Source organism: Coregonus lavaretus (genome assembly GCF_964263955.1).
Source record: "Coregonus lavaretus genome assembly, chromosome: 7".
In the NCBI taxonomy this organism is placed as follows: domain Eukaryota; kingdom Metazoa; phylum Chordata; class Actinopteri; order Salmoniformes; family Salmonidae; genus Coregonus; species Coregonus lavaretus.
Genome location: NC_139994.1, coordinates 33495831 through 33521429, shown reverse-complemented (window position 1 = coordinate 33521429; position 25599 = coordinate 33495831). Strand labels below are relative to the sequence as shown.

Here is a 25599-nt window from a genome sequence, read left to right as displayed (position 1 = left end):
TTCCACTAGATTTTGGAACATTGCTGCGGGGACTTGCTTCCATTCAGCCACAAGAGCATTAGTGAGGTTGGGCGATTAGGCCTGGCTCGCAGTCGGCGTTCCAATTCATCCCAAAGGTGTTCGATGGGGTTGAGGTCAGGACTCTGTGCACGCCAGTCAAGTTCTTCCACACCGATCTCGGCAAACCATTTCTACATGGACCTCGCTTTGTGCATAAGGGCATTGTCATACTGAAACAGGAAACGGCCTTCCCCAAACTGTTGCCACAAAGTTGGAAGCACAGAATCATCTAGAATGTCATTGTATGCTGTAGCGTTAAGATTTCACTTCACTGGAACTAAGGGGCCTACCCCGAACCATGAAAAACTGCCTCAGACCATTATTCCTCCTCCACCAAACTTTACAGTAGGCACTATGCATTGGGGTAGCGTTCTCCTGGCATCCGCCAAACCCAGATTTGGCCGTCGGACTGCCAGATGGGGAAGCGTGATTCATCATTCCAGAGAACGCTTTTCCACTGCTCCAGAGTCCAATGGCGGCGAGCTTTACACCACTCCAGCCGGCGCTTGGCATTGCGCATGGTAATCTAAGGCTTCAGTGCGGCTGCTCGGCCATGGAAACCCATTTCATGAAGCTCCCGACAAACAGTTATTGTGCTGACGTTGTATCCAGAGGCAGTGTGGAACTCAGTAGTTTGTGTTGCAGCCGAGGATAGTTGATTTTTACGCGTTATGTGCTTCAGCAGTCGGCAGTCCCGTTCTGTGAGCTTGTGTGGCCTACCACTTCGCGGCTGAGCCGTTGTTGCTTCTAGACATTTCCACTTCACAATAACAGCACTTACAGTCGAACGGGGCAGCCCTAGCAGGGCAGAAATTTGACAAACTTGTTGGAAAGGTGGCATCCTATGACGGTTCCACGTTGAATGTCACTGAGCTCTTCAGTAAGGCCAATGTTTGTCTATGGAGATTGAATGGCGGGTGATCAATTTTATACACCTGTCAGCAACGTGTGTGGCTGAAGTAGCCTTATCCACTAATTTGAAGGGGTGTCCACATACTTTTGTATATATAGTTTACAGTGAGGGAAAAAAGTATTTGATCCCCTGCTGATTTTGTACGTTTGCCCACTGACAAAGACATGATCAGTCTATAATTTTAATGGTAGGCTTATTTGAACAGTGAGAGACAGAATAACCACCAAAAAATCCATGTTATAAGTTGATTTGCATTTTAATGAGGGAAATAAGTATTTGACCCCTCTGCAAAACATGACTTAGTACTTGGTGGCAAAACCCTTGTTGGCAATCACAGAGGTCAGACGTTTCTTGTAGTTGGCCACCAGGTTTGCACACATCTCAGGAGGGATTTTGTCCCACTCCTCTTTGCAGATCTTCTCCAAGTCATTAAGGTGTCGAGCCTGACGTTTGTCAACTCGAACCTTCAGCTCCCTCCACAGATATTCTATGGGATTAAGGTCTGGAGACTGGCTAGGTCACTCCAAGACCTTAAAGTGCTTCTTCTTGAGCCACTCCTTTGTTGCCTTGGCCGTGTGTTTTGGGTCATTGTCATGCTGGAATACCCATCCACGACCCATTTTCAATGCCCTGGCTGAGTGAAGGAGGTTCTCACCCAAGATTTGACGATACATGGCCCGTCCATCGTCCCTTTGATGCGGTGAAGTTGTCCTGTCCCCTTAGCAGAAAAACACCCCCAAAGCATAATGTTTCCACCTCCATGTTTGACGGTGGGGATGGTGTTCTTGGGGTCATAGGCAGCATTCCTCCTCCTCCAAACACGGCGAGTTGAGTTGACGCCAAAGAGCTCGATTTTGGTCTCTTCTGACCACAACACTTTCACCCAGTTCTCCTCTGAATCATTCAGATGTTCATTGGCAAACTTCACATGGGCCTGTATATGTGCTTTCTTGAGCAGGGTGACCTTGCGGGCGCTGCAGGATTTCAGTCCTTCACGGGGTAGTGTGTTACCAATTGTTTTCTTGGTTACTATGGTCCCAGCTGCCTTGAGATCATTGACAAGATCCTCCCGTGTAGTTCTGGGCTGATTCCTCACCGTTCTCATGATCATTGCAACTGCACGAGGTGAGATCTTGCATGGAGCCCCAGGCCGAGGGAGATTGACAGTTCTTTTGTGTTTCTTCCATTTGCGAATAATCGCACCAACTGTTGTCACCTTCTCACCAAGCTGCTTGGTGATGGTCTTGTAGCCCATTCCAGCCTTGTATAGGTCTACAATATTATCCCTGACATCCTTGGAGAGCTCTTTGGTCTTGGCCATGGTGGAGAGTTTGGAATCTGATTGATTGATTGCTTCTGTGGACAGGTGTCTTTTATACAGGTAACAAGCTGAGATTAGGAGCACTCCCTTTAAGAGTGTGCTCCTAATCTCAGCTCGTTACCTGTATAGAAGACACCTGGGAGCCAGAAATCTTTCTGATTGAGAGGGGGTCAAATACTTATTCCCCTCATTAAAATGCAAATCAATTTATAACATTTTTGACATGCGTTTTTCTGGATTTTTTTGTAGTTATTCTGTCTCTCGCTGTTCAAATAAACCTACCATTAAAATTATAGACCGATCATTTCTTTGTCAGTGAGCAAACATACAAAATCAACAGGGGATCAAATACTTTTTTCCCTCACTGTATGCCATTTAGCAAGCACTTTTATCCAAAGTGACTTACATTTTACGTATGGGTGCTTGGTCCAGGGAATCAAACCCCCTATTCTGGTATTGCAAGCACCATGCTCTACCAACTGAGCTATAGAGGACCATTGAGTGTGGTATAACACTTAACCAGTGAGGGGATAAAAATTACACCCAGGGCTGATAAAGGAGCCCGCCATGATAAAGGAGCCCGCCATGATAAAGTAGCCCGCCATGTTAAAGTAGCCCGCCATGATAAGGTAGCCTGCCATGATAAAGTAGCCCACCATGATAAAGTAGCCTGCCATGATAAAGTAGCCCGCCGTGTTAAAGTAGCCCGCCGTGTTAAAGTAGCCCGCAATGATAAAGTAGCCTGCCATGATAAAGTAACCCGCCATGATAAAGTAACCCTCCATGTTAAAGTAGCCCGCCATGTTAAAGTAGCCCGCCATGTTAAAGTAGCCCGCCATGATAAGGTAGCCCGCCATGATAAAGTAGCCCACCATGATAAAGTAGCCTGCCATGATAAAGTAGCCCGCCGTGTTAAAGTAGCCCGCCGTGTTAAAGTAGCCCGCAATGATAAAGTAGCCTGCCATGATAAAGTAACCCGCCATGATAAAGTAACCCTCCATGTTAAAGTAGCCTGCCATGTTAAAGTAGCCCGCCATGTTAAAGTAGCCGCCATGATAAGGTAGCCCGCCATGATAAAGTAGCCCACCATGTTAAAGTAGCCCGCCATGATAAATTGGCCTGCCGTGTTAAAGTAGCCCCAAATGATAAAGTAGCCTGCCATGATAAAGTAACCCGCCATGTTAAAGTAGCCCGCCATGTTAAAGTAGCCCACCATGATAAAGTAGCCCACCATGATAAAGTAGCCCGCAAGCTCTTTCCCCAAGAGCCGACTCAAAACTTAGGAAAAGCCTTCTTTAAATGGATTGCATTTTTCCAAACACTGTGGATTGAAGTCAGCCATCAGCCTAAGCCAGCCAGCATGGTATAGCCTTAATACTCGAGGCTGGGGGGCGAAAACACAGACAGACCTTTTTTATGCGACGACAAAGCTCAATTTGACAAAACCAGACTTTTCAATTGAGAAGCCATAAGACTCTTCATGAAACTTTTATGCACCCCACGAAACACAATATATTGCGTTGTGTTTGATTTGAGCAGGCAAAGGGATGAAACAAGACAATGAAGAGCTATTACCCACATGTAGGAAGCTCTGTCTGTACGGCCTCAAAGACTGACTATGTGAGGATCTGTGCATAGACAACTATGTGGGTGTGTGTGTGTATTGGTGTGGATGCATCAATGGACATAAAAGGTATTTTAGGAGAGAGATTGTTTCTGTTGTATGGTCCATTCCAGTCCTTATGCGGCGATAGACTGGCTCGAGGAATATGTGTGTCAAAAGATTTCATATGGTTCATTTAGAGGTTAGTATATAAAAAGCCTAAGGCATAAAACACTCAAATATGCCCTCACATACTGGTGTCTAGAAATGAATGTTAATTCCCAATCATCTTTTTGAAACAGTAGTTCACTAACCAAACATTTTAATAAACCCTTAATAGGCCCTTAATAACCATGATCTTCCTGATATTTCAATGCAAACAGTTGTAATGAATGGAGACCTATAGTGCCATCTAGTACCAGTGTCTGACCTCCCTTTCTCCTGCTCTGTTTCCTCTCTCCCCTCAGGTTCTACACCTCGCCTTACAGTATCGCCACCAACCGCATGATCGCACAGACGTCCATCACGCCCTTCATCGCTGCTTCCCCCGTCTCCACATATCAGGTGGGTGATGTACTGGAGTGTAGCCAGAGGGAGATAGCTGCGGGCGACTGGGGAATGGCTGGGAGATGGGCAAGCTGTGGGGCTGGAAAACAGCAAGGGGCTCTCAGAGATTCTGAATTTCTGAGCTTTCCTCATTGGTTTGCCAACGATGCTGGATGACATCTGTTTTGTAGGCGGTAAACACAACAGATAGAAAGTCTCAACAGAAAATGAGCAGGAAAGAGACTGAGGGAAAAGAGAGAAAAGCAACTCCCGTTAGGAATTAAAGTGTTGGAAAAAACAAACAGTTTCTCCCTCGCTGTCCTGACCCGTTGTGCTTTTCAAGCTTTTTCAAGCTGTCATACCTTTCATAGTCATTTTATGTCATTTTCCTGCTAACTGAATTCCACACTTTGCATCCCAGTTGATCCCTGGAACCATGTGAAACGGAGCGTTTCCATTTCTAAACATGCACAATTTCAAGCACCTCCAGATGTTTGAAACACTGTTCAGTTCACCTACACTTTCCCCGAAGAGCACTCTCTGTTTATCATTGAGGCTGATTAGAATGCAGAAAGAGGGAAAGCGACAGGGAGAGAGAGATGGAACGAGAGAGTGAGAGAGAAGGAAAGAGAGAGAGAGAGAGAGAGAGAGAGAGAGAGAGAGAGAGAGAGAGAGAGAGAGAGAGTGTGTGTGTGTTCGGAAAAAGACGGAGAAGGAAAGAGAGAGGGGAGGGGGTTGGTGAAGGTTGGCTTGTCCGCCTTTCAGAAATGTCTGATTAAAACTCAGGTCCAGTGCTGGGGTGAGAAGTGGGCCGGGGCGCGACGCTAATCCACGTTCCGAAGGCTTCCCAAATTGATTTATCAAAAACAATGGCCTGGCTTTTGAGGAATATTAATCCTCACAGTTTCAATATCGGCCACCACCGCTTCCTGTAATATTGCCCTTCAGCCAGGCAGCGTCAGGCAAAGTGAGTCCTCCATCTTCTGCTCAAGTACAAAGAGTAGAGCAGGCAGGAAGCAAAGCATATGAGACAAAGGAATCACTAGTGGCCAAAATTGAGAAATATTATATGAATTCAGCTCTTTGTGGTAGAAAATATGAAGCATTTTGCACACACACATTTTTTATTGTCTCCTGTTATATATAATCTGCTCAGATGCAGATGCCTGCTAAATGGCATATTATTATTATTATTATATTATTATTATAATTATAATTTATTGTTTATTGAATTGTGGGTTTTACGTTTGATTTATTTACTGTATCTAGGAAATAACAAACAAACTAAAACGATGTCTTATTCACCAAATGTCCAAACTTTCTTTGGACTGTGTACTCTGGGAAAACATCCTGATTATTTCGTTACATGACAGTGGAAGGTCTAGCCGTACAGTCTGCCCTGCTGTGTTCTGGCTGCCTTAATATCAAGCACAAGCTCAGGGCAGGGTCAGCCAGAGGTACTCAGACCAGACCACTGGACAACAGTCAGTCACACAATGTACCAGCTTCTTATTAAGTAATCACTGCCACTACTACTGGATCCATAATGAGTATTAGTTTTTAAAAAACACTCAATCTCAGTCAAAACATTCAATAGCACACAGTTTTCAATTGAAATTCCAAATGGAATTTGAATCTCGTTGATGACACATGGAAAAATTCTAAAGATGGACTATTACGGAACAAAGCTCGTCTATCGTCTCTTTTTATTTCCTGTTGGTCGAGAACAAACATTGAGAGGAAGAAACAAACAAACGTGACTCTGTGCTATACAATAAAAAAAAACTCACTTGTTTAGGCAAGCTCCAAATCATGGGCTTTAACGAGCTCAGAGGATTGGCGTTCTTTTAGAAGATTAGCGTCTGTTTGTCTTTGTTGAGTTCAATCATTTCCCCAAGGATCAATGGGCAGATGTGTTTATCTCTGACTAGCTGTCTAATGCTCCTCTCCAGCAAATCTAAATGGTCCATTTATTCAACTGTTGCTTCTCTCACTGTCAATAGCAGGAATTATTTTGAACTGAATGGCCCACAAAGTCCAATAGAGCAGTAGGTTTTTTTTGTGCTTAGGGCTAGTTTGTGGGTTCTTGTCACTCGATATTCGGGTTGCCGCTGTCGAGCCAAGCTGGTTTGAGCCATCTTGGCCTGTGGCGTAACACGCTGTGCTTAATTCAGCAAATTCAAGACCTGTGTGTTTTCAACTGGCCAAGGGTTCATCTTACCTCAACACGCCCACACTTCCCAGGCACGGAAGTAACAGTGGGAAAGGATAAGGCACAAGCATGCACTGGCATGCAGAGAAATAGCGTGACAATGGAACATCAGTTATTGCACACTGTTGATTGTAAGGGAAAAGAGGTGGCATGGGTTATCTTAAGTAAATAATGTTTCATTTGATGTCTCCCTCATAGGTCCAGAGTACGTCATGGATGCCTCATCAACAATACGTTATGCAACCTACAGTAAGTGCATTACCATTCTCTATGTCATGTGATTTACTGTATGTCCTCTAGCAGTCCCACATGGACCTTTGACCTTTTGGGTTCAAGGTCGACAGGAAGTCGAAGATGCTGGATGTCTACCTTCACTTGCGGTAAATTCACAGTGCCTTCGGATAACTCACAGAAGAGTTAGAGAGCTTTGGACAGAATGTTATGAACCTTTCATAATCCTCATCTCAAGAGATATTTCAACCTCGAAGGCACTTTTCAATATATTTAGAGCTAATATCAGGCAGCATTAGAATTGGTAAAGCAGACGCTCCGTCTGGAAAATCATTTCAAACTCCTCCTGTGGCAAGTCCACTTTCAGACCACCTTCGGAACTCACCCAAACTCTCAAGCAGTGAACCGAATTGCATCGCTGATAGCTAAATGATTCCTCCACTACTGTCTTCAATCATCGGAAACAATATATAAAAGTTGATAGTTCCATTGTGATAACCTCTTGGATGTCCATTCGCTCTTTCTTAAGTGTACAAACATGTGTTTCTGGGTGGGAAGACACAGAGTTTATGGGTCTTGGTGGACTGTAGTGTGACTCAACAGCATTTAGCTAGCAGAGCAGAACACCAGCTAGCCTGCTCAATCCATCTCAGCAACATAACAGGCCATCAGCATCCAATACTGCAATAGTACTGCAATACTACATATATCAGTCAGCGTTTCATGTTATATTAACCCTACATTACTAATAGGTCCCATGTGGCTCAGTTGCAATGCCAGGGTTGTGGGTTCGATTCCCACGGGGGCCAGTACAAAAATGTATGTACTCACCACTGTAAGTCGCTCTGGATAAGAGCGTCTGCTAAATGACAATATTTTTTATAGTAATATAATAATAATATATGCCATTTAGCAGACACTTTTATCTAAAGTGTCTTACGGTCATCGGTCCATACATTTTACATACGGGTGGTCCCGGGAATCAAACCAACTATTCTGCCGTTGCAAATGCCATGCTCTACCAACTGAGCTACAGAGGACCAGCGTTTCGTGTCATATTTACCGTAAATATTTAGCACACACAAGCTCAACAGATCTCAAACTCAATCATTCTAGCTAGAATACAACCTCAATTATACCTAACTACCGGTATATATGTCAGATGAACCGATGTGGATGTGGTGGAGGAGTCAGGCGCAGGACAGAGGCTTCGTCCAACAGACTTTACTAGTCAAAAGTGCAAAAATACAATACACGGCCTCGAAAACAAACAGAGGCGAGTGAATACGTACACCATGCGTAAACACTAAACAAACAAACAGAGCGTCAACACGCAGCTCCGAAATACAGGCAGACAACAACACACAAACTAACCAATACAAAACAGGGAACTTATAGGACACCTAATCAGAACACAAACAGACACAGGTGTACAAGACAGACCAAAGCAATCACACCACGAAACATTCAACGGTGGCAGCTAGTACTCCGGGGACGGCGAACGCCGAAGCCTGCCCGAACCAGGAGGAGGAGCAGTCTCGGCCGAAACCGTGACAGTACCCCCCCCCTTGACGCGCGGCTCCAGCCGTGCGCCGACCCCGGCCTCGGGGACGGCCAGGAGGACGCGGACCCGGGCGCGTGGGATGCCCACGGTGGAACTCAGTCAGGAGGGATGGATCTAGGATGTCCCTCCTAGGCACCCAGCACCGTTCCTCCGGACCGTACCCCTCCCACTCCACGAGATACTGGAGACCACTCATCCGGCGCCTCGAGTCCAAGATGGTCCGGACCCTGTACGCCGGGGCCCCCTCGATGTCCAAAGGGGGCGGAGGGGTCTCTCCTATCTCATCTTCTTGGAGTGGGCCAGCTACCACCGGCCTGAGAAGAGACACATGGAACGAGGGGTTAATATTCTTGTACTCAATAGGCAGTTGTAACCTGTAACACACCTCGTTCAATCTTCTCAGGACTTTAAAGGGCCCCACAAACCGCCGACCCAGCTTCCGGCAGGGCAGGCGGAGGGGCAGGTTTCGAGTCGAGAGCCAGACTCGATCTCCCGGTGCGTACACCGGTCCCTCACTGCGGTGGCGATCGGCGCTCGCCTTTTGTTGACGGATGGCCCGCTGCAGATGGACATGGGCAGCGTCCCACGTCTCCTCCGAGCGCCGAATCCACTCGTCCACCGCAGGGGCCTCGATCTGGCTCTCGTGCCACGGTGCCAGGACCGGCTGATACCCTAAAACACACTGGAAAAGTGTTAAATTGGTGGAGGAGTGGCGGAGAGAGTTCTGGGCCATCTCTGCCCAGGGGATATACCTAGACCACTCCTCCGGCCGGTCCCGGCAATAGGACCTCAGAAACCTACCCACATCCTGGTTGACTCGTTCAACCTGCCCATTGCTCTCTGGGTGGTACCCCGAGGTAAGGCTCACCGAGACCCCCAAGCGTTCCATGAACGCCCCCCAGACTCTGGAGGTGAACTGGGGACCTCGGTCAGACACAATATCCTCGGGGACCCCATAGTGCCGGAACACGTGGGTAAATAGGGCCTCGGCGGTCTGTAGGGCAGTAGCGAGACCCGGCATTGGGAGGAGACGACAGGCCTTGGAGAACCGATCCACAACGACCAAAATGGTGGTATTCCCCTGGGAAGGGGGTAGGTCGGTTACAAAATCCACCGAGAGGTGGGACCATGGTCGTTGTGGAACGGGCAGGGGATGTAACTTACCCCTGGGCAAATGTCTAGGCGCCTTACACTGGGCGCACACCGAGCAGGAGGAGACATAAACCCTCACATCCTTAGCTAACGTTGGCCACCAGTATTTCACGCTAAGGCAGTGCACTGTCCGGCCAATACCTGGATGTCCAGAGGAGGGTGATGTATGAGCCCAATAAATAAGACGATCACGAACCTCGAGCGGAACGTACGTCCGCCCCACAGGACACTCGGGGGGAGTAGGGTCGGTACGCAGTGCCCGCTCGATTTCCGCATCGACCTCCCATACCACCGGAGCCACCAGACAAGACTCCGGCAGTATGGAAGTAGGCTCTATGGCCCTCTCCTCTGTGTCATGTTCCACCTAGCCTGACGAGGGTTCAATCTCCTAGCTGCCCGGATGTACTCCAGGTTACGGTGATCAGTCAGAATGAGGAAAGGGTGTTGAGCCCCCTCAAGCCAATGCCTCCACACCTTTAGGGCCTGGACTACAGCTAACAGCTCCCTGTCCCCAACGTCATAATTGCGCTCCGCCGAGCTGAGCTTCTTGGAGTAGAACGCACAGGGGCGGAGCTTAGGTGGCGTGCCGGACCGTTGTGACAGGACTGCCCCAATACCGGTCTCGGACGCGTCTACCTCTACTTGGAATGGTAAAGAGGGATCCGGATGCGCCAGCACCGGGGCCGAGGTGAACAGGTTCTTCATTTTGACAAATGCCCTTTCCGCCTCAGCTGACCACTGCAAACGAACCGGACCCCCCTTTAGCAGGGACGTAATGGGAGCTGCAACCTGTCCAAAGCCCCGGATAAACCTCCGGTAGTAATTAGCGAAACCCAAGAACTTCTGCACCTCTTTTACAGTGGTTGGAGTTTGCCAATTACGCACGGCCGACACACGGTCTACCTCTATCTCCACACCAGACGTGGACAACCGATAACCCAAAAAGGTGACGGACTCCTGGAAGAACAGGCATTTCTCTGCCTTTACATACAAGTCATGCTCCAACAGTCTTCTCAACACTCGGCGCACCAGGGCTACATGCTCGGCTCGTGTAGAAGAGTACACTAGGATGTCGTCGATGTACACTACCACACCCTGCCCATGCATGTCCCGGAAAATCTCGTCAACAAAGGATTGGAAGACTGAAGGAGCATTCATTAACCCGTATGGCATGACGAGATACTCGTAATGACCCGAGGTGGTGCTAAATGCCGTTTTCCATTCATCCCCCTCCCTAATGCGCACCAGATTGTACGCGCTCCTGAGATCCAACTTTGTGAAGAACTGCGCTCCGCGTAATGATTCTGTCATAGTCGCAATCAGTGGAAGAGGGTAACTGTACTTAACCGTGATCTGATTGAGACTACGGTAATCAATACACGGGCGCAAACCCCCGTCCTTCTTCTTCACAAAGAAGAAACTCGAGGAAACCGGGGAAGTGGAGGACTGTATGTATCCCTGTGCCAAGGACTCGGCTATGTAAGTCTCCATAGCCGCAGTCTCCTCTTGAGACAGGGGATATACACGGCTCCGCGGAAGTGCCGCTCCTGTTTGGAGATTTATCGCACAGTCCCCCTGTCTATGAGGTGGTAGCCGTGTTGCCCTCGTTTTGCTGAACACAAGTGCTAAGTCCTCATACTCAGGGGGAATGCGCATTGCGGGCACTTGGTTCGGACTCTCTACCGAGGTCGCCCCTAAGGAAACACCTAGACATTTCCCTACACACTGGGCAGACCACTCCATAAGAGCCCTCTGTTGCCACGCAATGGTAGGATCATGGGCGCTTAACCAGGGAAGCCCCAGCACCACGGGGTACGCAGGAGAGTCAATCAGATAAAACTGAATGATCTCCTCATGACCCCCCTGCGTCGTCATCTTAAGTGGTGCTGTGACTTCTCTGATCAGCCCCGACCCCAACGGCCGGCTGTCTAGGGCGTGGACAGGAAAGGGGGCTTCTACCGGCCGAAGGGGAATTCCTAACCTATAACAAAATGCACGATCAATAAAATTCCCAGCTGCGCCTGAATCTACTAGCGCCTTATGCTGGGAATGAGGTGCCACCTGTGGAAATCTCACAGGAATACTCATGTGACCAACAGAGAGCTCTGGGTAAGTGGGGCGCCTACTCACCTGAAATGACTCCCCAGTGCGTGACCTGTTGTCACCTCTCCCATGAGACCCTCCCCAGCACCTGGCCGCGGTGTGTCCTCCACGGCCACAGTTGGTGCAGGGGATGGCCCCCCTCGGGTTCTCTCTCCTCCTCTCTCTAGCGCCAGCACCCCCGAGCTCCATGGGAATCGGCTCGGAGGTGCTGGAGGGTGGAATGGACGACCCCCTCTCGGGACGTCCGCGGGTAGCCAGCAGGGTGTCGAGACGGATGGAGATGTCCACCAACTGGTCGAAGGATAGGTTGGTGTCCCTGCAGGCCAGCTCACGACGAACGTCCTCTCGTAGGCTACACCGGTAATGGTCGATGAGGGCCCTCTCATTCCACCCCGCATCCGCCGCTAGAGTCCGGAACTCCAGGGCGAACTCCTGTGCGCTCCTCTTCCCCTGTCGGAGGTGGAACAGACGCTCCGCGTAGGTGATGGTAGCGGCGTCTATTCCCCTCCATTCGGCGTTGGCCCACTCCAACGCCTTGCCGGATAGACAGGAGATGAGGGCGGAGACGCTCTCGTATCCCGAGGGCGCTGGGTGTAGGGTAGCCAGGTAAAGTTCCACCTGCAGGAGGAACCCCTGACACCCGGCTGCAGAACCGTCATATGCCCTCGGGAGCGAGAGCCGAATGCCCCTGGGTTCCGGTGCTGAGAGAGGAGGACTGGCCGTTGGTGATGGGATGGTGTAGGAAGACGTGGGCACCTCCCCAGTAACCAACCGGCGCAGAGTGTTGGACACCTCGTCCATGGCGGACCCAAGTTGCCGGATCATGGTGTCCTGATAGCTGATCCGTTCCTCCAGCGACTTGGGTGTCGCAGCTGCTCCTGCTGACTCCATAGTTGGTGTGTTGTTCTGTCAGATGAACCGATGTGGATGTGGTGGAGGAGTCAGGCGCAGGACAGAGGCTTCGTCCAACAGACTTTACTAGTCAAAAGTGCAAAAATACAATACACGGCCTCGAAAACAAACAGAGGCGAGTGAATACGTACACCATGCGTAAACACTAAACAAACAAACAGATTGTCAACACGCAGCTCCGAAATACAGGCAGACAACAACACACAAACTAACCAATACAAAACAGGGAACTTATAGGACACCTAATCAGAACACAAACAGACACAGGTGTACAAGACAGACCAAAGCAATCACACCACGAAACATTCAACAGTGGCAGCTAGTACTCCGGGGACGGCGAACGCCGAAGCCTGCCCGAACCAGGAGGAGGAGCAGTCTCGGCCGAAACCGTGACAATATATAGTTGTTTATTTCATTATTTGTGGTTTCATGCATTTTTCACACAGAGTAGCTAATAATAGCATTATAATAGCACTTATTGTAATGCAACAGACTGATTCCCACTTTAGGACAACTTAGTCTCTTGTTTGGGTAAGAGGCAATTAGTAGGTATTGTGCATTAGAGCAGCCTGTATGAGTTGTTTATGAGAGCTGATGCTTTCAGAGCTCCTAATGGTTCTGCTGCATCCAATCTCCCATCCTGACCCTGAGCTTTACGGCAGTACGTAGCTTTTTATACTGGTACCATTGTGATGTTAGGCTATTGCCATGTTATCAATATGTTATTACTATTGCACTAATGTGAGGGACTGAAAATGCAGTCTCATGGCCTCACGTTTTGCAGAGAGTAGGGATATTGTGCTGGAGGCTGGAGTATCTGAAGAAAGATCTATCCCCAAGCCATCCCACTGGTCTTCATACACTACAGCATACCTAAGGCACTGTATGGGTCCTCCAGAGCCATATCTTTAGGGGTTCTAGTAAGTGAGATCATTTACACACAGGCAGTATCAAAGACGACTACTGTACAGATGTGATGCCGGCCAAGCAGGAACAATGCAACACTATAGCTCCTGATCTACCATCACCACCAACACCAGCACCACTATCCATAGAGAAGCCCTCCTACCTCCTACTACCCCTGCTGCTGCTCCCATTACCACCTAGCCTCCCCGTCTCCTCTCCTTCCCTCTCCTAGCCACCCAGCCGCCATGACGGGACGGGAGCCCCTGGTGCTACAGATGCTACAAAGAGGAGAGGATCAAAGCTTGGCCACTGTGTGTGTGTGTGTGTGTGTGTGTGTGTGTGTGTGTGTGTGTGTGTGTGTGTGTGTGTGTGTGTATTGGATTGGTTAGGTATGCTGTATGAGTGTCTGGGGTTTATGCTGTTTACTGCACAGGATGCACTGTATGGGTGTGTTTATGAATGCATTAGGTGTGTGAGAGATTGCTTGTGAAATACAGTGTGTGAATGTTTTTACATGTGAACGTGTCTACATATTGATGAGTATGAGTGGGCTGTCAGTGTTGGTCTTACATAACCCATATGAGGTATCTGTAAGTCCTTTAATCTATAGTCTTCTATTGTGACTATTGGCCTGGCCTATAGTAGAATAATGCTAGCTATACAGTAGCGTCCCCTCTGCTCTCTCCATATAGACCAGTGTGTCTTCGTCTCTCTCTCTGTTCCTATATCCTCGTTCCAATGGCGCTGCATCCACAATCCACCAGACGGCCCCATGCCCTAACCCCAGCTGCCGCCCCCCGCTTCAACCTCCCTCCACTCGTCAATGGATAACACCACCCAACCTGTCTTTCTTTATGTCTGCACTCATATTCTTCCTGTACATGGCCACATTGTGGTCGTCCCCCTGTGCCGCCGATCCAATGAAACACATTAAACTAGCGGAGCGTGCTAGCCTAACGTTCGGGGGCTACTTAAAGTATTAAACCAATTGATTGTGCTGCAATTTGGGGCTGTTGGCGTGCACAGCATGTTAAACCAATGGGCCATTCTAGGGGGAGTGTTCTCCTGGTGTCTGTGCAATATGGAGGCAGCAGAGCATGGTAAGGGGAGAGGACATTGCCACAACCAATCAGAATGACTACACTAGAGCGCAGACCTGGGTTCAAGTACAGTGGCTTGCAAAAGTATTCATCCCCCTTGGCTTTTTTCATAGTTTGTTGCATTACAACCTGTAATTTAAATTGATTTTTATTTGGATTTCATGTATTGGACATACACAAAATAGTCCAAATTGGTGAAGTGAAATTAAAAAAATAACTTGTTTCAAAAAGGTCTACAAAATAAATAACGGAAAAGTGGTGCGTGCATATGTATTCACCCCCTTTGCTATGAAGCCCCTAAATAAGATCTGGTGCAGCCAATTACCTTCAGAAGTCACATTATTAGTTAGTCCACATGTGTGCAATCTAAGTGTCACATGATCTGTCACATGATCTCAGTATATATACAACTGTTCTGAAAGGCCCCAGAGTCTGCAACACCACTAAGCAAGGGGCACCACCAAGCAAGCGGCACCATGAAGACCAAGGAGCTCTCCAAACAGGTCAGGGACAAAGTTGTGGAGAAGTGCAGATCAGGGTTGGGTTATAAAAAATATCAGAGACTTTGAACATCCCACGGAGCACCATTAAATCCATTATTAAGAAATGGAAAGGATATGGCACCACAACAAACCTGCCAAGAGAGGGCCGCCCACCAAAACTCACGGACCAGGCAAGGAGGGCATTAATCAGAGAGGCAACAAAGAGACCAAAGATAACCCTGAAGGAGCTGCAAAGCTCCACAGCAGAGATTGGAGTATCTGTCCATTGGACCACTTTAAGCCGTACACTCCACAGAGCTGGGCTTTACGGAAGAGTGGCCAGAAAAAAGCCATTACTTAAAGAAAAAAATAAGCAAACACGATTGGTGTTCGCCAAAAGGCATGTGGGAGACTCCCCAAACATATGGAAGAAGGTACACTCTGGTCAGATGAGACTAAAATTGAGCTTTTTGGCCATCAAGGAAAACCCTATGTCTGGCGCAAACCCAACACCTCTCATCACCCCGAGAACACCATCCCCACAGTGAAGCATGGTGGTGGCAGCATCATGCTGTGCAGATGTTTTTCATCGGCAGGGACTGGGAAACTGGTCAGCATTGAAGGAATGATGGATGGCGCTAAATACAGGGAAATTCTTGAGGGAAACCTGTTTCAGTCTTCCAGAGATTTGAGACTGGGACGGAGGTTCACCTTCCAGCAGGACAATGACCCTAAGCATACTGCTAAAGCAACACTTGAGTGGTTTAAGGGGAAACATTTAAATGTCTTGGAATGGCCTAGTCAAAGCCCAGACTTCAATCCAATTGAGAATCTGTGGTATGACTTAAAGATTGCTGTACACCAGCGGAACCCATCCAACTTGAAGGAGCTGGAGCAGTTTTGCCTTGAAGAATGGGCAAAAATCCCAGTGGCTAGATGTGCCAAGCTTATAGAGACATTCCTCAAGATACTTGCAGCTGTAATTGCTGCAAAAGGTGTCTCTACAAAGTATTTACTTTGTGGGGGGTGAATAGTTATGCACGCTCAAGTTTTCTGTTTTATTTTGTCTTATTTGTTGTTTGTTTCACAAGAAAAAATATTTTGCATCTTCAAAGTGGTAGGCATGTTGTGTAAATCAAATGATACAAACCCCCCCCAAAACCGATTTTAATTCCAGGTTGTAAGGCAACAAAATAGGAAAAATGCCAAGGGGGGTGAATACTTTCGCAAGCCAATGTACAATTTGAAATCTTTCAAATACTTTGAGCATATGCTTTTTTGCCTGCCTGGAATGCCAGATGGGCGGTGTTTGCACTTTTGGGACTACTCTAATCGTCCATTATGCCCGGCGAGCTCAAATGAGCCCAGATAGAGTATCAATCAATCAAATGTATTTATAAAGCCATTTTTACATCAGCAGATTCACAAAGTGCTTATACAGAAACCCAGCCTAAAACCCCAAACAGCAAGCAATGCAGATGTAGAAGCACAGTGGCTAGGAAAAACTCTTTAGAAAGGCAGGAACCTAGAAAGAAACCTAGAGAGGAACCAGGCTCTGAGGCGTGGCCATTCATCTTCTGGCTGTGCTGGGTGGAGATTATAAGAGTACTTGGCCATTAACGCCAGATAGTTCTTCAAGATTTTCAGATGTTCATAGATGACCAGCAAGGTCAAATAGTAATTACAGTTGTTGTAGAGGGTGCAACAGGTCAGCACCTCAGGAGTAAATGTCAGTTGGCTTTTCATGAGACAGGGGGGGTCGGGGGACACTGTGGCCCTGTCCGACGATACCCCCAGACAGGGCCAACCAGGCAGGATATAACCCCACCCACTTTGCCAAAGCACAGCCCCCACACCACTGCAAGAATATCAATAGACCACCAACTTACTACCCTGAAACAAGACTGAGTATAGCCCACGAAGATCTCCTCCACCTCACAAGACCAAAGGGGCGCAAAACTGCTCAGGAAGATCACGTCAGTGATTCAACCCATTCAAGTTGAGTATAGCAGAAAAAGACCTGGCACGATGGGACGCACCCCTCCTAGGGACGGCATGGGAGAGCACTAGTAAGCCAGTGACTCAGACCCTGTAATAGGGTCAGAGGCAGAGAATCCCAGTGGAGAGAGGGGAGCGGGCCAGGCAGGCAGAGACAGCAAGGGTGGTCCGTCACTCCAGTGTTCGCACCCCTGGGCCAGACTACATTAGACAAAATTATTTTGAATACTATTTGAACCCAGGTATGCTAGAGTGTGCTGCTGTCGGTGGCAGTTGGAATTTTGAAGGAGTTACATGATAAGTGAGAAGTAAGAAAGGAGATGATTGTGGACTACAGGAAAAAAAATAGGACTGAGCACGTCCCCATTCTCATCGACGGGGCTGTAGTGGAACAGGTTGAGAGCTTCAAGTTCCTTGGTGTCCACATCACCAACAAACTATCATGGTCCAGACACACCAAGACAGTCGTGAAGAGGGCACGACAAAGTCTATTCCCCCTCAGTAGACTGAAAAGATTTGGCATGGGTCCTCAGATCCTCAAAAGGTTCTACAGCTGCACCATCGAGAGCATCCTGACTGGTTGCATCACCGCCTGGTATGGCAACTGCTCGGCCTCCGACCGCAAGGCACTACAGAGGGTAGTGCGTACGGTAGTACATCACTGGGGCCAAGCTTCCTACCATCCAGGACCTCTATACCAGGCGGTGTCAGAGGAAGGCCCTAAAAATTGTCAAAGACTCCAGCGACCCAATCATAGACTGTTCTCTCTGCTACCGCATGGCAAGCGGTACCGGAGCGTTAAGTCTAGGTCCAAAAGGCTTCTTAACAGCTTCTACCCCCAAGCCATAAGACTCCTGAACAGCTAATCATGACTACCCGGACTATTTGCATTGTCTCCCCACCCCACCCCACCCTACCCCACCCCCACCCCCTCTTTTACGCTGCTGCTACCCACATGTACATATTACCTCAATTACCTCGACTAACCGGTGCCCCCGCACATTGACTCTGTACCGGTACCCCCTGTATATAGCCTCCCTACTGTTATTTTATTTTACTGCTGCTCTTTAAATATTTACTATTTTTATATTTTGCTTATTTTATTCTTAAAACTGCATTGTTGGTTAAGGGCTTGTAAGTAAGCATTTTCCTGTAAGGTCTACAACTGTTGTATTCAGCGTATGTGGCAAATACAATTTGATTTGATTTGAAAGTGTTCTTTGAGTAAGAGTTTGCGGGCTGCTGCTACATGGTAGAAACAGCAGTGTATATTGTTTATATCACTAGATTGAGTTTGACAACCATAGCCTGAGTGCTCTATCACTCAGCGTTGCGCTTTGTTAGGAGATGGAGAGAAAAATGAAAAGACAACAGTTTGCAGAAATTTGTGTATCCTTGGACGAGAAGTGCTTAGAGCGAAAACTTCAAACGAAAATGACAGCTTGTTTTCAATTGCTGTTAAAAAAGGCTTCAACTCGCTTCTTTCTCTCCCATTCTCTCTCTCTCTTTCTTTCTTTCTTTCTTTCTTTCTTTCTTTCTTTCTTTCTTTCTTTCTTTCTTTATCTCTCACACTCTCACCTGTCCCTTCCAGTACTGAGGTTCTTGGAAGCTGTGGTGTGGTGTATGTGCCAGCTGAGAGGGTGGTGTTGCCAGCAGTACTTGGGCTGTGAGCTAAAGCCTGCAGTAGATCAGTCAGAAGCAGACCTGGGATAGTTGAGTAGACTACACTGCAAACAATGTCAGCGTTACCTAGATTTTTGTGGTATTGTATTGAGATAATGAATTTAAAATTGACTTGTTTTAGTTGATTTAGCTTACCTGGAAAATGCATCAAGATAATTTGTATTGTTCTAAGATATTCTAACTTGTTTAAAGCCTTAAGCAAAATTATCTGCCAACGCACTAAGATAATTTGTTTTGGTAAGATGTCTTATTAGAATAAAATAACATTAAATAAGATACTTTATGTTACCCCACTTGTATCAAGCCTTTTTTGTTTTGTTTAAATAAGCAAAATTGTCTGCCAGTGCACTAAGATACACTACATGACCAAAAGTATGTGGACACCTGCTCGTCGAACATCTCATTCCAAAATCATGGGCATTAATATGGAGTTGGTCCCCCCTTTGCCGCTGTAACAGCCTCCACTCTTTTGGGAAGGCTTTCCACTAGATGTTGGAACATTTCTGCGGTGACTTGCTTCCATTCAGCCACAAGAGCATTAGTGAGGTCGGGCACTGATGTTTGGCGATTAGGCCTGGCTCGCAGTTGGCGTTCCAAATCATCCCAAAGGAGTTTGATGGGGTTGAGGTTAGGGCTCTGTGCAGGCCAGTCAAGTTCTTCCACACCGATCTAGACAAACCATTTCTGTATGGACCTCGCTTTGTGCACAGGCGCATTGTCATGCTGAAACAGGAAAGGGCCTTCCCCAAATTGTTGGAAGCCCAGAAGGTTGGAAGCCCAGAATCATCTAGAATGTAATTGTATGCTGTAGCGTTAAGATTTCCCTTCACTGGAACTAAGGGGCCTAGCCCGAACCATGAAAAACAGCCCCAGACCATTATTCCTCATCCACCAAACTTTACAGTTGGCACTATGCATTGGGGCAGGTAGCGTTCTCCTGGCATCCGCCAAACCCAGATTCGTCCATCGGACTGCCAGATGGTGAAGCGTGATTCATCACTCCAGAGAACGCATTTCCACTGCTCCAGAGTCCAATGGCTTTACACCACTCCAAGCCGACACTTGGCATTGTGCATGGTGATCTAAGGCTTGAGTGCGGCTGCTCAGCAATGGAAACCCAATTCATGAAGCTCCTGACAAACAGTTATTGTGCTGACGTTGCTTCCAGAGGCAGTTTGGAACTCAGTAGTGAGTGTTGCAGCCGAGGATAGTTGATTTTTACGCGCTACGTGCTTCAGCACTCGGCAGTCCCGTTCTGTGAGCTTGTGTGGCCTACCACTTCGCGGCTGAGCCGTTGTTGCTCCTAGACATTTCCACTTCACAATAACAGCACTTACAGTTGACCTGGGCAGCTCTAGCAGGGCAGTAATTAACTGACTTGTTGGAAAGGTGGCATCCTATGACAGTGCCACGTTGAAAGTCACTGAGCTCTTCAGTTAGGCCATTCCACTGCCAATGTTTGTCCATGGAGATTGCATGGCTGTTTGCTCGATTTTATACACCTCTCAGCAACATGTGTGGCTGATATAGCCGAATCCACTAATTTGAAGGGTTGTCCACATACTTTTGTATATATAGTGTAATTTACCTTGGTAAGACGTCAAGTCAATGCATTCTAACGGTAGGAGATATCTATGTAAGATTTTAAAAAATTGCAGTGTAGAACCATAACCAGTTTTACATGGTCCCTGCTCCAGCAAACACACACATTAAGATAAACAGAGGCAAACACACACACTCCACACTGCCAAACTACTGCAGAAGATAAACTAGCCAAGCGCAACATTGTTGTTTTTTCCCAGTGACTGATATAAAGTATACTGATATACACCCTTGATATATGTGCTCACTACAGTATGCTGGTTTAATATATATTTCATGTTTGTGCTTGTTCAAAGAAGTTACACCCTATTCACTGAATTCCTCTGCGTTGTACCATAGTTGGTCTTTCTTGCAGCAACTTTAAATAGAACCATAACTATCTCCCTTCATGGGAAGCACTGAATCATACCACTGTATGATACACTTCGGTTCAGGGGGAGAACGTTATGTTATGAATTTTATTCGTTGGCAGAATTTGAGCCGGGGCCTCGGCTCAGTCTCCGGTGTCCTTGAGCTGCTCTCATTGTGTGTGCGCGCATTCTGTAAAATGGCTCTGCTGGTTTTCCCTTCAGCTACTGTGTCACTGCCAGCAAATATGGTTACAGAGGGTGAAGTCTGTTCTGAGTTCTAGACCGTTGGTTTGGAGTATAGAAGATGTATTGAGATAGCCTGGGTGCCAGTCTATTTCTGCTCTCTTGCCAACTCTTAATGGAATTGTCATGCTGAACATTTGGCTTGATAATGACAATGGTGTATAGGCAAAAGCACAAACAGGTCTGGGATCAGGTTAGTATTGATATTGTTAGTGATATTGATGTTTTACTGGCTTGTAGTGTTACAATATTTTTGAATGCTGCATGTTTTGTCAGAGTCGCTTACAATACATTTACATTTGTTTCTACAAGATCAATTTGGAGAAATGTGTTCATTCCTCATGCTATTTCTTTGCCTCAATAAAACATAAATTCCAGAGTAGTATTCCTCTGACTCTGATATAGATTCAGATCAAATCCCACACACTCCTTGTCCCACACAGATTCCAAGGCTGCTTCAGGGAACGCCGAGCCAGCGTTTGTTTTGGTGCCCGTTACCACAGCAACCACTGCCATCCCTGACGTTGTAAATCACCACGCCAGAGTTTCCAGGCACTCACATGGGACAGTGAGACAGTCAGAGACATGTCGTAAAAGTGCTGTGACGGTCAGGGCGGCTGCTGCAGCCAACGCACATCAGGGGCAATGAAGTAGTCTCACCAGAGCATATCATAGTCACAGTGTCGCCTAAATGGCTTTTTTGTTCATTTGTGCAGCCATCGATGTGTCCGCTAACATATCAGTTAGTCTGATTCTGCCCCACCGCTGTAGTATATTGTGTGAAGATGTTTTAGACATGCTCATAGTCTCTATATTTGTCTCAGAATGTCTCGGTTTGTCTCTTCGTTTCTTTGGTTTCAGTTTGTTCAATCTTGGTGTTTTTGTTCATTAAGGACCCTCTGGAAAACGAGATAGTGGCTCTCTAGCCATAGTCAAAGAAAAATTCCAACTCATCCTGTCACAGTGTACATCATGGTGTTTCAGGTAGGCTATCTCTGTTGGGTCAACGTTGTACCTCAGACTTGTGTCTTAGCCTTCACCACGTGGGGTCTTGTAGGCAGGCTGCTGCAAAGCAAGGGCAGCCCTGTCTGTCTGTCTGATAGCCCTAGGTGGGTTTCATGTTGTGGATTAGAGAAATAGACTCCACAATCCAGCCTCCCTTCTTAGGGCTTACAAGCCTGGAAAGGTGCCCGAGGCCCTGGAACCTGGTGCAGCCATGGAAGGGAGCACACAAAGACTATCTGAAATAGCATGCTGCTGACCACACACACACACTATCACTGAATGACTTATGCAATTTTCCAAACACCAGTAGCCTAACCTTTTTTTCATCTGTGGGTGCTTTGGTGGTGGTACACAAAACCTACATTATGCCCTGAAGATGGGCAATCCTGGTATTAGGGGCCCAGGGCCTCTACAGCACCCAGCTCAATCAGGGGTTAGTCTGTAAAGCCTGCTTCACATCAGACAGAGGACATTACAGCCCGTCTAACAGCCTTGATGTCTGACATCTCGCCTCCCTTCTCTCTAGATGAGGATCAATGCCATCTTTAACTAACTAGCTGCACTTTATCCACTTCTCCTGTTAGCAACCCACACACACTCCGTATGACACACACACACACACACACACACTCAGTATGACACACACACACACTCAGTATGACCCACACACACACTCAGTATGACACACACACACACACTCAGTATGACACATACACACACACCGACACAAACATTAATTGAATATAGACTCAAAAACACGATCTCATACATATCAGATTCTCATGAATATATATTATCTAGTATATCGTTCTTAAACACAAACACAAACACACAAACTAGACAAATCATTCTCATCTCTTTTGCTGGCTCTCCTTGGATTCACAAACACACACACACACAAACACACACACACAAACTCTCGCAAACACAGAAAATCGAAATCACAAATCGGCTTAACTCTCCCCGACACCTCTGTGAATTAAGCCCTTCCGTTACTCTCCGTTTCCCATTATAAAAGCATTGTCAGCCGCTGAATCGGTTACAGGTACCCTTAGCTCTGTACTGCTTCTCCCTCAATCCATCTTCCTCACCTTTTTGTCTGTCTCCCAATATCCATCTAACTCCCCCACTCCTCTATCCCCCATCTCTCTCTCTCAGTTTATCCCTCTCCCTTATCTCCCAATCTCTCTCTCTCTCCTGTCACCCTCTTTCCCATTACCCTCCAACGCCCTCCTCTCTCCAGCACGCCTTCCCTTCTTTTTTGCTAAGATGAAACTCCTGGATGGATTGGGCCTTGCATGCGTGCAGAGTGGGGAAGTGGAGAGATGGGCGAGAGAGAGAAAGAGAAAAATAGGAAAGAGAAAACAAAAGAGAAAGGGAAAACGAAAGAGAGAGAAAACGAAAGAGAAAGAGAGAGAAGAGAGAGAGAGTGATGGGAGAGAGGAAGAGAGAGGAAGCGAGAAAGAGAGATATGAGAGAGAGATAGGGGAAAAAGAGAGTGGCCTGCCACACAGCAGCAGTGTTCTGAACGCCAGGGAGGAGACAGCCTCAGTGATTCTGACAGGCCAAGTCTGCTCAGTTTGTTCTCCAATCGTCCCACACAGTCACCAGCAGGGTGTACACACACACACACACACACACACACACACACACAGGAAGACGGACACAGTAGACAAATTAGCGAGGGAAAATCGAGTAAAAGAGGAAAGAGTTGGAGCCAAGGAAAAAGGCTTTGTTTCTGAATGCCTCACTCCAGAGGTTTGGCTGGTAGAGAAAAGCGAGAAGCGACTCGCTTCGTGACAAGGCGATGAAAGAGCAGCAATGAATTCATCACATTCCCTCTTGTTCCATCCAGAGTGCTTTATGAAAAATTATATGTTACCACTACTGATCCGCCTGTTAGGGCTACACACATCGCAATAGCATGAGAGGAAGAGATGTGTGCTGACTACAGACAATCAATGAATCAGTCGCATACAGTATGTCAGCAACATCAACAGCATGTATTGACTCTCTGATGCTCTCCTGTTCCGATGCTCAACAACCCATTGATGTAGTATAAAATGCTACTTTGTTCTTCGCCCACCCATTGGCACCATTGCCTTAACATGCCCTCTATTCCCCTCTCTTCCCTTTCCCCCTCTCCCCTCCCTCAGGGTGCAGTGATCACCCCAGCCATGGACCACACTATGTCCATGCAGCCTGCCAACATGATGGGCCCGCTCTCCCAGCAGATGAACCATCTGTCCCTGGGCACTACAGGAAGTGTGAGTACTCTACCATCCATAGACCCATCCATACTGGATCTACTCAAGCTAAATCATATCACTCTGAGAATGCACTATAATACACCCCATATATCCTACTCACATCAAATAATATCACTCTGAGACGGCAGCTATCTGTAGTACCATGCCTCCTATATCTAATATATAAATATTATATGCTTTCATCCAAAGCGTCTTACAGTCATGCATGCATACATTTTTCGTATGGGTGGCCCCAGCAGGAATCGAACCCGCGACCCTTGGTGTTGTAAGAGTCATGCTCTACCGACCGAGTCACATAGGACCGTATCTACTAATGTTCTCTGGAGAAACAGGAAAAAGTCTCTAGTTGTGGATGAGGTTTCGGTCAGTCGACATTCAAATCAAATCAAATCAAATGTATTGGTCACATACACATGGTTAGCAGATGTTATTGCGAGTGTAGCGAAATGCTTGTGCTTCTAGTTCCGACAGTGCAGCAATATCTAGCAAGTAATATCTAACAGTTCCACAACAAAAACCTTATACACACAATCTAAGGAAAGGAATGGAATAAGAATTTATAAATATATGGATGAGGAATGTCGTTATCAGAGCATGTCTCCACAAACAATAGTGGGAAAGCTCAGCCACAATTAAAGAAATTTGCATCCGATTGGAAGTGTGCGAATACTTTTTCTTGTTTCTCCAGTTTTGCCTTTTGCCTCCAGCACCTTCATTAATCAGCTCTGGGTGTGCGGTAGATTCTGCCTAAAATCATATTTCTCTGAAAGCCTACATCTCTAAAATAGTATCTTTCACGGACTGTATCAGGAGCATAGCTATATCTTTATATCGACTCAAGCCACATAGTATCACTCTCAAATCTGTACTGAACAGTATCAGCGCCAGATATGGTTCACTGCAGCTTCACCGTAGTCAGTGTCCATATCCTTATCAAATAGTACAGGATTATATGGTCAATACAGTATCTGCAGCAGCAATATCTATGTCTAAGGGTACACATGGCACCGGTGAATGGAATTCTTTCTACATTTACCCACATGAAATGTGTGGATATATCTCTAAAACTGTCTCCATGTCCAACATGGAAATTCCGTCACTTGTGTGTGAACAGCAAGATGTTTGAATAGCATATCTCCTTTATATCCTAAAGTTTAACAGACTTCCCGTTGACTAGAACAACGAGCCTCACTGTGAACACCAGGCGATATTATGACTCCTCTAACCCACTAAATCACACATCAACCATATCACTCCATCCAGCTTCCTGCTTTCCCCCTTAAAAAGGAACTCCCCTCTCGTGTCAGGAGATTTAGAGGTGTCACACACTATCCAGTCCCCCA

General features: G+C 47.0%; 1 protein-coding gene across 1 annotated transcript in view; it reads left to right on the top strand.

The window, feature by feature from the left end:
• rbms3 (RNA binding motif, single stranded interacting protein) overlaps positions 1-25599 on the top strand; it is a 272924-nt gene that overhangs the window by 230762 nt on the left and 16563 nt on the right. The window contains exons 9-11 of the mRNA XM_084166250.1: positions 4365-4461; positions 6854-6904; positions 24143-24253. Of these exons, the coding sequence (XP_084022376.1) occupies positions 4365-4461; positions 6854-6904; positions 24143-24253 (259 nt within the window). The remainder of the gene's footprint in view (positions 1-4364; positions 4462-6853; positions 6905-24142; positions 24254-25599) is intronic.